Below are 12,659 nucleotides of genomic sequence, written 5' to 3'. Positions count from 1 at the left end.
ATGTTGGCTCAATGAACGGAGGTCTCCGTTGAGTTGTCGGAGAAGACGGACGTCGGCTAGGAAAACAACTTACGGGATTTCATTGGATAAGTTATTTTTGCAGTAAAATGATTTACAGAGGAAATTGTTTTACTGAGGTTTTTGCAACCAAACAATTGAAAATGGGTAAAATATTTTTGACAAAAACATTTTACGGTCAAACAAACGGAGCCCTTATATCATCATAAAAACGCCTGTAAAGGCCACTTAATATGTAATTTGTTGTTGTGTCATTCTTTTCTCAATACCCATCCATTGCCCTCCGGATCTGTGGACCCTGTAGTGTAGAGGTGCACTAAGAGATTGTAAGCGCACGATCCTATCCATCCGCCTCGGGAACAAATTTTTTTATTGGCAAAATAATTTTACTAAAAGCTCGACAAATGGTACATCGAGTCGGAGAAAGGTAAAGGGAATCTAACGCCTCAGCAATTAATGATCCAAATTTTATCTCAACAAAGAACAACTCAGATCTTTTGAAGCTAAGATGAAATCTTGATCATTGATTGCCTTCGAATCGTGCACTGTAGGTCCGTGCACTACTGGATCCCCGAGTCCAACCTTGGCTCGTTTGTATCCTTCAATTATCACACTCCTAGGTAGGCAGAAATTATTTTCCATGTGTACCATTTTTGAGAGAAGTTGAAAATTCATCTATTGATGGTTCTTAGGAAGCCAGTCAGATTACTATAACAAGGACAAGGAGCCATGTATCTTGGAGTACGTTATTAATCTGGTTTTCGAAAGTATACATATTAGTGATTCTTACCTTTATTGGGTGTTTCCACCAATCAACAACTTGAAGACTACACACTTTTAATTTTGTTCTTATTCAATTTTTTTCGACATTTATTAGTTTTGTGTTTTGGTTTTTATGTATTATTGGTTCGTCTCAAAAAGAGAATCGGAAAAGTAAAAAATGTACACAAGTACTTTTTCAAATATCTAATAAAAAGCCCACAAAGTAAGCTTTTGGGTTTTTTTCTTTGATATTTTCCCAAAAAAAATTAGGTAAAAGTCATACTTTTTTATTTTTCCAATTTCTTTCTTCGAGACGAACCAATAATAAAAGTAAAAGTTTGGCCCAAATTGACCAAAGCAAAAAAAAATTGAATAAGGACAACAAAAAGCTTGTAGTCTACAACTTGTTGATTAATGAAAACAAGCCACTCTGCACTTTTTATAAGGGTAATAGTTTCTGTTTTTTTCGTTATATATAACCGATATCCAAATGTGCTAATTTTTCATGGGACTCCTTAAAAACATGTTTTAAATACATTGAACGGCTCCGATCATTTGTGTGAACGTCTCACGTGGGGTTTCAAAAAATGTATTGTCTCTAGTACCGGCCCTACATATAATATATATATATATTAGAAATAATTTTCACACTCCATTTTTTGTTAATGACACTCCATTTTTCATCTTTTAGGGTCCGTTTGATTAGAAAGAAATGTATGCCAAAAAGTGAAAATGAAAGAAAGTGAAATAAAAGAAAAGAAAATGACAAGAAAATTTATTTTCTTCTTCATGTTTGATTAAAATGAAAAGTTTTGTAAAAAAATACTTATAGTTACTAGCTTACCCTTAATATACAATTTGCATCTTAGTAGGAAAGGAAAAAAGAAGAAGGCATAATGGTAATTCTCATAAGAGGTGGTAACTTTCACAAGAAAATAAAATTTTCTCGTATTTTTAGCAAGAAAGTGAGCCATGTAACCATGCTTAAATGAGTTGTACAAAAAAATTTACTAGTTTCTACCAATTTCTACCATTTTCATGCTAATCAAACACTAAAAAAGTATCTTCTGTTTTTTTTTTTCTCTCTTTCTTGCATTTTCTATCATTTTCACTCTAATCAAACATACCCTTTAGTGAACTTTTTGTGTGCATTTTTTGACTAAAAAAAAAGAAAGAAAAGGAGTATCATAATAAAAAAAAAAGTGTGAAAATCTTTTTTTATATGTCAGAAGTGTAATAGCTTCTCGGATTTGAATCTTTTCATTTTCAAGTCACCACGAAGAGTAACTTTTGATTGTGAAGAGTAACTTTTGATTGTGAGGGGGTCCCGGCTTTTCAAGCCAGTCGGCAGTCAGTAGGCTTTTGGGCAGTTTAGCTAGCACTCGTGAGGGGGTCCAGGCTTTCCGTCTTCTAGCGGATAGTAGAGAAATCCTAAGCGTAGAAAAAGGACTTCGCTAGTACCGTTCCAGGCTTCCAGCTTTAGGGCGGTGTACCCGTTTGATAAAAGTATTAAATAAAGATTTTCCGCTTGACCCAAAAAAAAAAAAGTATTAGATGAGTGAAATTCGTAAGGAGGTGAAATTTATAAGGAAATAGGATTCGGAAGGAGATGGAATTTGTAATTTGCATGTTTATTTTGCTTGGGATTAGATGAGAGGATTTGTAAGGAGATAGGATTGAAATATATTTTTTCCCACATTGCCCTTGCCCTTGCAAATCAGCAAAACCAAAAAAAAACAAACCCAGGAACCCCCCCCCCCCCCCCCCCCCCCCCCGCGCTCTCCAAACCCAGCAAAAAAAACAACGGCCGGACTACCGTCACCGCATGCAATTCGCGGTGACCGTCCACTGCACGCCTTTTGGGACCTATTTTGGGTCCCAAAAAAATACAGAAAAATATTCATAAATTTTAAAATAATGTTTTACGTGACCCTGTAAAAAATAAGCTCCAACGAATATCGGTAGATATGTTTTTTGAATTTGTAGGACGAAACTGCAAAACTAAACAGTTTCGTTTCTACGAATTCTGAAAAACATACCTAGCGATATCAGTTGAAACTGATTTTTTACAGGGTCCCGTGAAATATTATTTTAAAATTTATGAATATTTTTCTGTATTTTTTTAGGACCCGGAATGGGTCCCAAAAGGCGTGCGGTGACCCTAGACTTTCTAAAAAAACAAACCCAGTCCGGCAACAGGAATGGCTTGAGCAGGGAGGAAGGGGAGGGAGAGTTTGGTCATTGTAGTGTTAAGGGAAGGGATAGGATTGTGAATACCAAGTCCTTGGGGGTATTAGCTAATACCCCCTTATGAAGCTCACTACTCATCCCAACGGAATAATAATCCGGTTATCAAACATGGGTTTGGGAAGCCCTTGGGATTGATAGTCCAATCCTAAGACATAGTCTGGTTATCAAACGGGTGTAATTCATGTATGAAGTACACATGAAGGTGTCAAATTTTTAGGGTTGTGTTTTGGGTTTCCTTTTTTTATTTTTTTATTTTATGTTGTTAGTTGTTTTTTTTTTTTTCTCACTCACGATCACACTGTGTTCTGTACCTTAGGCCTCTTAGCCTTTGCATGTCGTCGGCGTTCTTTATCTTAGGCGATAACACAGTTGTGTATTGTGGTTATGTTTGTTAAATCCTTGTAATATTTCTTTCATTTATATAAATGATGTTCTTCTTTGATTTCTTGGGCTAGGCTTATTTGTAATATTTAGGCTTTTAGGCTTTCAAGGGTTTTTACGGGTTTTATTTATTTTTATCTGGGCTTTTAGGCCATCAGGTGTTATGGGTTATATCCATTTTTGTGAATTTTTCAACCATTGGTTGAAAATCCATTTTCTCCTTTTTCCTTAATGAAATGTTACTTTTTCCGTTAAAACAAAGAAGAAGGTCTAATAAGAATTGGAAAATAAGGTACGAAATTAATAAAGGAGTCCTGAAAGGAAACTTCTGTTTGCCTTCTTTACAAGTTGTTTTCACTATTAACACATAACTCATGTGATTCCCCTCTGGCCCCCTCATTCTCACATGACAATGTCCCCCTCTTGCCTCTTGCATTAACTCACCTCTCCATCACACTATTTATTTATTACTAATCACAACTGGGATGCACCGACCATCAAAGTAGATTAGTAAAATGTCAAAGAGGTCTTTGAACTGACGGTATCAGGAGGTGTACTTAGGTGTTAAAAGAAATGAGGTCAGACGTTCAATTTCTAATTCAATGTGTCAATCTAATTATTTTAACAGTACTGACTTTCGCTGATTTAAAAAAAAAATAGTAAAATGTAACTCTGAAAGTACTTAACCTTCAAACAAGCATTAATAGATTCTTTGCCATCATTAGCATTAATTAAGAACATAATTGGTCCAGTACTAGATACTCCTAAAAGATTCTCTACACCTAGCTGGCTAGCTCCCACCACCATTTCTTCACCGGCCAGTCAGCCACGTACCGTTGCCACCCAAACCACCAGTGACCATTGCAGATGTCACCACTACAAAACGACAAAGACCATCATCGTCGAGTGTTTAGAATTACAAATCCAGGTAAATTGTAGATTGTTCTAAATTATATATCCATATCATTGTTGAGTGTACGTAATTAATGACCCAACCAACTTTTATACCCAATTATGGCATTGGGTGCTCGGAATTGTAAATCTGGACAATCGAAAAACTAAATCAAAACCAATATTCAATGAAATTCGAAAAAAAATCCAACAATCATGATAGACTTCGTATGCACTTAGAAATCGCGATATAATAATTTATCATGAAAACTGAATCAAAAAGCAAAAACAAACCAATATTCAGTAAAGCTCAAAAAAAAAATATTCCGGAAATCCTGATATATTTCGAATGCACTCAGAAAATCATGATATATTTCGAACAAAATAGAATTCACGATTAAAAAAGTAATCGATATGTTTTACCCACAGGCAATATCCATCAAGCAACCATAGATCTATCTTAATCTTCGAAGCACCACCACCACCATTCCCGACATGAATGAAAAATCGATGACGACGACACCATTCCCAGTTCTGCTCCAAGATCGATGACTATGATGACGCTGTTGCGGAACATCGCCGTCAATTTCTTCTCCTTTTTTTTATAACCCGGATGCGCCACCATTAACTTGATACCCATACCCGGAGTGGGTCGAACAGGGTTGCTGCGGGTGCAGAGTGGGACGAACGGGTGTGGGTCGCGGAAACTCATTCAAAGATGCCCTAACAACACAACCCCCATATCACGCCTCAATTCACCATGCACAGTGCACACATGCACTCAACCAAGCATAGTCTCCGACACTCGGTCCCATTCTCTCACGTCACACAAATCACCACAGCACACACCCTCCTATTCCCCTCCTATTCCTCTCTCTCTCTCTCTCTCTCTCTCTCTCTCTCTCTCTCATCACACCACAACCACAAATAAGCCCAATAAATTAACTCAATATTAGTCCCCAATCCATGGACCCGATTGCCATACCGACAAATACTTTATCATTCTCATTTTTATTGTCCATTATTCTGTTTGTCTCTTTCATGTCTTTTGCGTATATCTCTTAGTGTGAATCTTGAAAAATATACAATATGGATACTTTTTGATAGATCTCGATCAGTTCTATAATACAAAGTTTTCAAAATTATGAAAAATATTATAAATTGAAAGATATAAACAATTAAAAAATGACACGCAATTAAAAATAGACAATAAAAATGAGACTGAGGGAGTAACAAATAGTGGAGCAAACAAAAATAATAGAAATCTACCTCGCCGAAATACGAAGGAGAGATGTAAATCCACCGTGAAGAAATCTCTCCCGATAGTGGTTGTTATGGCTATGGCAGTGGTGTTGGTTGGGAGAGGGGATTTGCATAATCCCTGTAATTGTGGGATTGGAAACTTACATATATCCCATAGATATATGTATGTATCTCAATAAGTTATTAGTATATAAATACATACATAGGGGTATAATGGGGTAAAATAATAATTTGAGGATGATAACATAAGTATTTTAAACTTCTAGGATGGACATCTAAATAAGTCTAGCAAAGAGGATGCATATTTAATTTCTTCATTTATTTTTTACTTTTCATAATTTTTGTAAGCTTTTCGTAGTAATTTTTTAAATTAATCATTAATTCGTCTCCACGAGAGGAAATCGAAATTGAAAAAAATTCATACAATACAACATTTTATTTGACAAAAAAGAAGAAGAAGTTGTTTGGTACTTTTTGTCTTTACATTTTTAATTCATAATTTTTTACTTTTTTAGACTACTCAAGTACTCATCGAACAAATGATTAATTTAAAAATATAACATAAATTTAATAAAAAATCAGAAAATACCGAAACAAACAATACCAAAAAATTAGGGAGAATGTAACCATAGTGGTGACTGGTGCGGGCATGGACTGGAGTTATCTCCAACTTCAAGTTGCAACCTCAATTCTAGAAGATCCATACAGATCGAAAGCCGATCGTTACCAGAAAGTCTAACAGCACAGATTTTGTGTACAACGATTGTGCACAAATCACGGTCCCACACCAATAATTCGAGATGTTCATCAAATTTAAAATATTTTTTCGAAGGCTCTCGCGAGAAATCAGCTTCTCGGAATCCTGAAAAGTTAAATGGTTGGATCACCTATAGATATTGGATTGAGCTAATTTTTTGTTGGAAGCCTTTGAAAAAATATTTTACATTTAATGATCGGCTCAAATCATTTGTGTGGAATTCGGAGTGGATCCCGCACCACGATTTGTGCACAAACGTTGTGCACCAAATTTGTGTAGTTAGCAACTCTCTTTAGGGAGAAGATTTTCAGTGCCGAGTGGGTATCAAGTGGTGCCCGCTCGGCGAATTCGGGCCGTCCATTTCGGATTTGGATGACTCGGATTTGGAGAGAGAAAGAGGAGAGAGAATGTTGGGATGAGAGGAGAAAGAGTGTTTCAATTTGGGCCATCCAATACACTTTTGGATGGCTCAAATGTATTGCTCGGACACTACGTTAGCCGGGTGACCTGGTACCCACTGGGCACCAAAAAATTTCTCCTCTTTAGGAACAATCCTAATTTTACAGTGGGTATAGCTAGGCACCGGCCGCGGAGTCAACACTGATGGAAGTCACAGCAATGCCTAATTTTAGGTGAAAAAACACAACAGCGGTATTGAAGGGAGTAGATGGCCAGATGATTGAAGTATCAACTGCCACCACTTGATTAGTTAGGTGAAAAGGGTACGCGGTTGATTTTCCGGCCCCAACAACATATTTATGTGACGAGTCCGACTATGGGTGCACCATTTGGTGTATGCTAAGAGCCCGTTTGAAGCCGGCTTATACTTTGTGATTATCTATTATCTTACATTTTTTTGTTTCGGAGCTGCATCGTGGGAATTGATTCTCTCACAATGCATTTGAGAAACTACTGTTTAAATGCACAATCTGAGAACCAACCCTAGAGGAGTTTTTTCATTCTCATTTTAGGTTATCGTGTCAAACTCATAATCTATCTTGAGCTTTATCCTTAAAATACCCATTCATAATCAATTTTGAGCATTATCCTCTCAAATACTGCTTTGTTGTAAAATTTATTCTGTACATATCTCTCAAACATTTTACCTAGATCATAATTTATTATGACCATAATCCAAAATTTATAACTCACAATCTCAAAATAAAAAATGAAAAAATAATTAGGCTCCTAAACGGACCCTAAATGCACACCCTCTTGTTCCATCCTTTTTTATTTTGCCCTTTCACCTTCTTGTCTTTTGGCGATCAGGTAGTAACATTTTTCCTATAAGTCCTAGTCATACACAGTGGCGTCATAGCCCATTAGCAGCAAGTAAAGAGAAACAACAGGGCTAATGAAGAGTGGATTTGGATTAAAAAGTAGGCAATATATATATATATATATATTTTTCAAATTTTTAAGTATTTGTTAGTTTTGTGTCAAACTTTTGTAACTTATTGATTTGTATTGACGGGAGGAGCCGAAAAAGTACAATTTTTTTTTTATCGAAACTTGTTTTTTTTTTGAAAAAGACAAAAAAAAAGAGTAAAAAAGCTCTTTTTTTTTGTTGTCTTTTTTCAATTTTTTTTTGTATTTGTTAGTTTTGTGTCGAACTTTTGTGACTTATTGATTCGTCTTGACGAGAGGAGCCGAAAAAGTACAATATTTTTTTATATCAAAACTCCTTTTTTTTTTGAGAAAGACAAAAAAAGAAGTCATAAAGCTCTCTTTTTAACGTTGGTATATAAACAAATTAACCTCATTACAATAAAATGATAGCTACAAGACAGTAAACAAAAATTGTACACCTTAGTTTGCTGAACATTTAAATGAATGGATAAATATATATACTTTAAAACAGACAAATGAAAAAAAGAAGAGTTGGACTACCTCTCGCCTGCTGAAGAATGCCACATACGAAGGACAAATGTCAAGCCGAAATGCCAAAAGACAAGAAGATGAAAGGGCAAAATAAAAAGGAGGGAACACAAATGAAATGGAGTGGAGAAAAAAATTAAGGGGTATTTTAGTCTCCAAAACAAATTTTACTCTTTATCAAATGTTCCAACTATTTTCACTACTTTCTACAATAATGGGGTTTAATTGACCTCATTTAATGAATCTTATCAAGTGCTTTAACTTCTTTAACTTGTGCCTTAGGGGCAGACATTAATAAAATCCTAAAAAAATTTTAAGGACTGCTGAAAAAAAAAAAAGTGCAAAGTAGTTCAGTACTTCAGTTGGATATTGGCAATACACAGTTCACCACATTCAATTACCTTTCTGTGAAATTCCCAATCCTACGCAATTACAATTGGGTTGGCGGGAAGATCAATGGAGTTTTTAATGCTATCAACCGTATATTCATTTTTTTTTACGGAGTTTTCCGTGAATAAGTTGTTTTATGGAGGTAAATCTCGAGCGTACAAAGTATTTTGGACTGTCCGAATTTAAATGAAATTTTTTCTGAGAAGAATTTGTCCGGATTCTAATAGAACTTTTCTGAGAAAGAATTTAAACTCTTCTCTAAAAAAGTTTTATTCAAATTCGAATCGTCCAAAGCCGAAACGGAAGACCGAGATCGCACGACTCCGTAAACAGCCTGTTTACGGCGGCTAGTGGCTCCGTGAATAAGTCTATATCTTACGTATTACTCAAACGAATAGGCACCAGAAGATCACAAGAGCAGCATAATGGTTTTTATTGAAAGAAGGCACGCAAATTAAGATCAGGACGCAATAGATCGATCAAGACGAATACAACATTATGCCCAATATTTACGTACCTCCCATAATTAAAGTTCCCCCAGAAGACAAAAACCAACCAAAAATAACAGTACCACATCCAACGAAAGAACTTAATTGGTATAAGATGCACTCATCCAGCAGTAACTGTAGGACCATGATCGCCGGCCGATTGGCTACTCATTTGGCCCCGTTGAGTTCCTGGGTCTTCCTGAACAACTTGTGCTCGATGTGCTGCGAAAAGGTGCGCGGCGGGTACAGCGCCGGCTCAGTCTCCGACACGGTCTCCGGGAGCGGCTTCAGGATGATCTTCTCCTTGGGCGGCTCGCAGAAAGCCGCCCACGAGATCCTGACCTTTTCCTTGTTGACGAGCCCCCTGTGGAGGATACTCTTGTACTTCCCGTTGCTCAGAATCTCGACCGTGTCGCCGATGTGCATTATGATGGAGTTCGGGACGCATTTCGCCGTGACCCATTTGCCCTCGTAGAAGAGCTGCAGGCCGGGAACCATGTTGTGGAGGATGAAGGTGAGGGCACTTACGTCGGTGTGGGCCTCGACGCCCAGGGCGAGCTCCGGCTGAGGGCATTTCGGGTAGTAGTTGATTTTCATCTGGATGAGGAGTTCGTCCTTCCCGCCTACTTCTGTTTCTAGCCTGTCTTCTTTCAATCCCAAGCCGAGGGAGAGGGCCGATAGGACCTTGGTGGTTAGGCCTCTCAGGTGCTTCGAGTACTCGCTTGTCGCGGAGCTACATCGACATAATTCATGTAATACACAGAGGCGATTAGATTTCGAAATTGGAAAAGTTGAATCAACTAACTTCAGTTTTCGTAAGACCTACACGAGTAGGAGACGAACAAGAAAGCTGTAAGGAGACGAACGGGGATGTTTTCGTCTTGCGACGAATTGTTGGAAAGAACTTACATGTAGTCGGATGGATTCTTGGGCCAAATCTTCATGTCCCGCTTGTCCTCGGGGTGAACAAGGTGGAAAAAATAGTCCTCCCACTCCAGCTGCCCGCTAGCATTGTTTGCGAGTTTGCTTCCATACCCCTGGATATTCCCGGAAGCGTGATCATTGGCATACTTCTCCTTCTCCTCCACCGGCTGATTGAAAAACCCTTCTCCGGCCACCCTGACCCTGTCCGCCAGCTCCTCGGGGACGCCGTGGTTCACCAGGTGCATCACGCCCCACTCGGTCGCCGCCTTCTTCAACGCCTCGTGGCATCTCTCTCTGGCCTCTTTGTCCTTTGAAACCAAGTCTTCGAGGTCGATGGTCGGCACCTGATTGAGCAGCCGCGGCGGAGCCACAAATTTAGTTAGAACTCGGCAAAATTTAAGGAAAAACATCTTTACCGGGAAAACAAAATTTAAGCCCACATCATAAAAAAAAATGCTTACCCTTATAAGTATATTGGAAAACGCAAAAAGTATATGTACGAAAGTACTATGTGAAAGTATAGATTAAAAAAAGAATTAAAAAAAGGTTATATTTATGCAGTCCTTATTTGTGTAAAAAAAGAAGAAGTTATACTCCGTATTTATTTAGTCATTATTTGCTCCTTAACAACTGCCCAAGCAGTAATAAGCAAAAATCAAATACTCCATCATACAGTAAGGTTTAGTTGGCACAAGTTTTGGAAAATCTAATTGGTGCAATGCGAAATGATAAGCTTTCTATTCCAAATACTAAGAGTTTGTTCGTTTTGTTATTTGGATATTGAATTTTGAATTTTGAGTGAAAAGAGATAGAAAGAAATGAAAATAATGATTGAAAAAAAAAATTATTGAAAACTGTTTGCCGAGAGCGAATCTAAAATCTCAAATACTCCATCTAAACGAACAAGAAAGTCAAATGGGTATAGAACCGAGGTCAATTTGCCCCACTTGCCCTGTGTGACTATATACGCTCGTGCTTACCTGAGGCCCCTCGTGTTTCTTCTCCTCCTCAAAGATGTTTCCGATGCTCGTGAGCTCCTCCTCAGGCCTCACGTACTCCTTCGGGATGGATTGGATCCCGCTGCTGGCAAGGCTTTCGACGCGACTCGGGGCCACCATTGTAGTCACCATCTGCGATTTTTTGCACCCGAAATAGCGTAACGCTTAAAGATGTGTTTGCTTGCTTTGAAATCCCGGATTGAAGTAACGAGCAATTATTTGTGGTATGTGACTGGTGTCTGAGGGGCTGTTTTTATAGAGAGGAGAGAGAAACTGATTCACTTAAAACCATGTGCTGAGCTAATAACTTGCGATTGGAAGGTAAATGGAAGGATTTGAGTAAGGCATTAGCTGGGGGGTTTTAGAGCTACCAACCTAGAGAGAGAGAGAGAGAGAGAGAGAGGGAGGAGAGAGAGTACCAGATACTCACGTGGTGGGGGAATTTTACCAGACCCAGTAGGGAAAATGTGTGGAGCGAACAGTGGGAAGGTGAGTTTGAAGGGAGGGTTAGAGCACGAGGCAGTCTAACCGTCGTGGGATTTCGTTTGTACTACAACAGGAAGGCCCGTTGGTTGGCGGGTTTTTTACGGTCAATTAATCTCTGTCTACCAACCCACTCCACTCCTCCGGTCCCGGTTTGGAATTACATGTACCATTTTCTGATACTGAATTTATTGTTAGGTAATGCTTAGGATGCTCCAAATTTTTACTTTTTTCCCGTTTTCATTCGCCAAAGGCAGTGGCAGAGTTAGGATTTGCACACGAGCAAGGGCTTGTTTCATAATATAAATTCAGCACTTAAAATTAGATTAATTAAAGGGGCAAATTTCACTCAGACCCCCTAAGGTATCTGACAATGACAGAAAGTACCCATCAATTTTCAAAAATGACAGAAACCTCCCCTATTTCACAGTTTGGGTTTCATTCCGTTAGTAAAGTGGACGGAAAATGTACAAAAATGTACAGAAAATGAAATCTCCAATTTTATTTAGTTCTACAGCTATCTTAGGGCTCTCATTGAAAGTCCTAGAGCCAAAAATTAATTATAACCATTTAGGATAAAATAATTTAAAAAATAAAATCTTCATATCGATTCAAACGAATTAAAATTTGGAGCATTTAAAATTTTTCTCTTTATTTGATTTTAGGGCTTTCAATGAAGAGCAAATACTTAAAGTGCTCCAATTTTCAATCCATTTGAATCGGTGCGAAAATCTTATTTTTCTGATTATTTTATCCTAAAGTGCAATAATTAATTTTTAGTTCTAAGATTTTCAATGAGAGCCTTAAGATAGCAGTAGAACTAAACGAAGAGGAGATACTTAAGTGCTCCAATTTTTAATTCGTTTGAATCGGTGCAAAGATTTTTATTTTTTTATCATTTTATCCTAAATGGTCATAGTTAATTTTTGGCCCCAAGGATTTCAATGAGAGCCCTGAGAGAGCCATAGAACCAAATGAAGAGAAAATACTTAAGTACTCCAATTTTTAATCCGTTTGAATCAGTGCGAAGATCTTATTTTTCTGATCATTTTATCCAAAAGGGTCATAATTAATTTTTTGCTCTAGGACATTCAATAAGAGCCCTAAGATAGCTGTAGAACTAAATAAAATTAAAAATTTCATTTTCCGTACGTTTTCCGTCCATTTCACTAACGA

The 12,659-nt window shown here is 37.6% G+C and overlaps 1 protein-coding gene across 1 annotated transcript; it reads right to left on the bottom strand.

Annotated features, from left to right (window-relative positions):
- Window positions 1-8,997: 8,997 nt before the first annotated feature.
- LOC131331854 (anthocyanin synthase) lies at window positions 8,998-11,464 on the bottom strand. The gene is made up of 3 exons (XM_058365794.1): window positions 10,983-11,464; window positions 9,988-10,346; window positions 8,998-9,811 (listed from the first exon to the last, which is right to left on the bottom strand). Exons 1-3 carry the CDS (start codon window positions 11,130-11,132, stop codon window positions 9,247-9,249), a joined length of 1,074 nt encoding a protein of 357 aa, XP_058221777.1. The 5' UTR covers window positions 11,133-11,464; the 3' UTR covers window positions 8,998-9,246.
- Window positions 11,465-12,659: the final 1,195 nt, after the last annotated feature.

Source organism: Rhododendron vialii, chromosome 7a (assembly GCF_030253575.1).
Source record: "Rhododendron vialii isolate Sample 1 chromosome 7a, ASM3025357v1".
NCBI lineage: Eukaryota > Viridiplantae > Streptophyta > Magnoliopsida > Ericales > Ericaceae > Rhododendron > Rhododendron vialii.
This window is presented reverse-complemented; position numbering and strand designations above follow the sequence as displayed.

Bases quoted from the DNA above. Each gene is read 5' to 3' on its own strand.
- LOC131331854 (XM_058365794.1), bottom strand. From the start codon at position 11,132: ATGGTGACTACAATGGTGGCCCCGAGTCGCGTCGAAAGCCTTGCCAGC. The intron at 10,347-10,982 runs GTAAGCACGAGC...CTGCTCAATCAG, and splicing joins AGAAACACGAGGGGCCTCAG to GTGCCGACCATCGACCTCGA. The intron at 9,812-9,987 runs GTAAGTTCTTTC...ATGTCGATGTAG, and splicing joins AAGAATCCATCCGACTACAT to CTCCGCGACAAGCGAGTACT.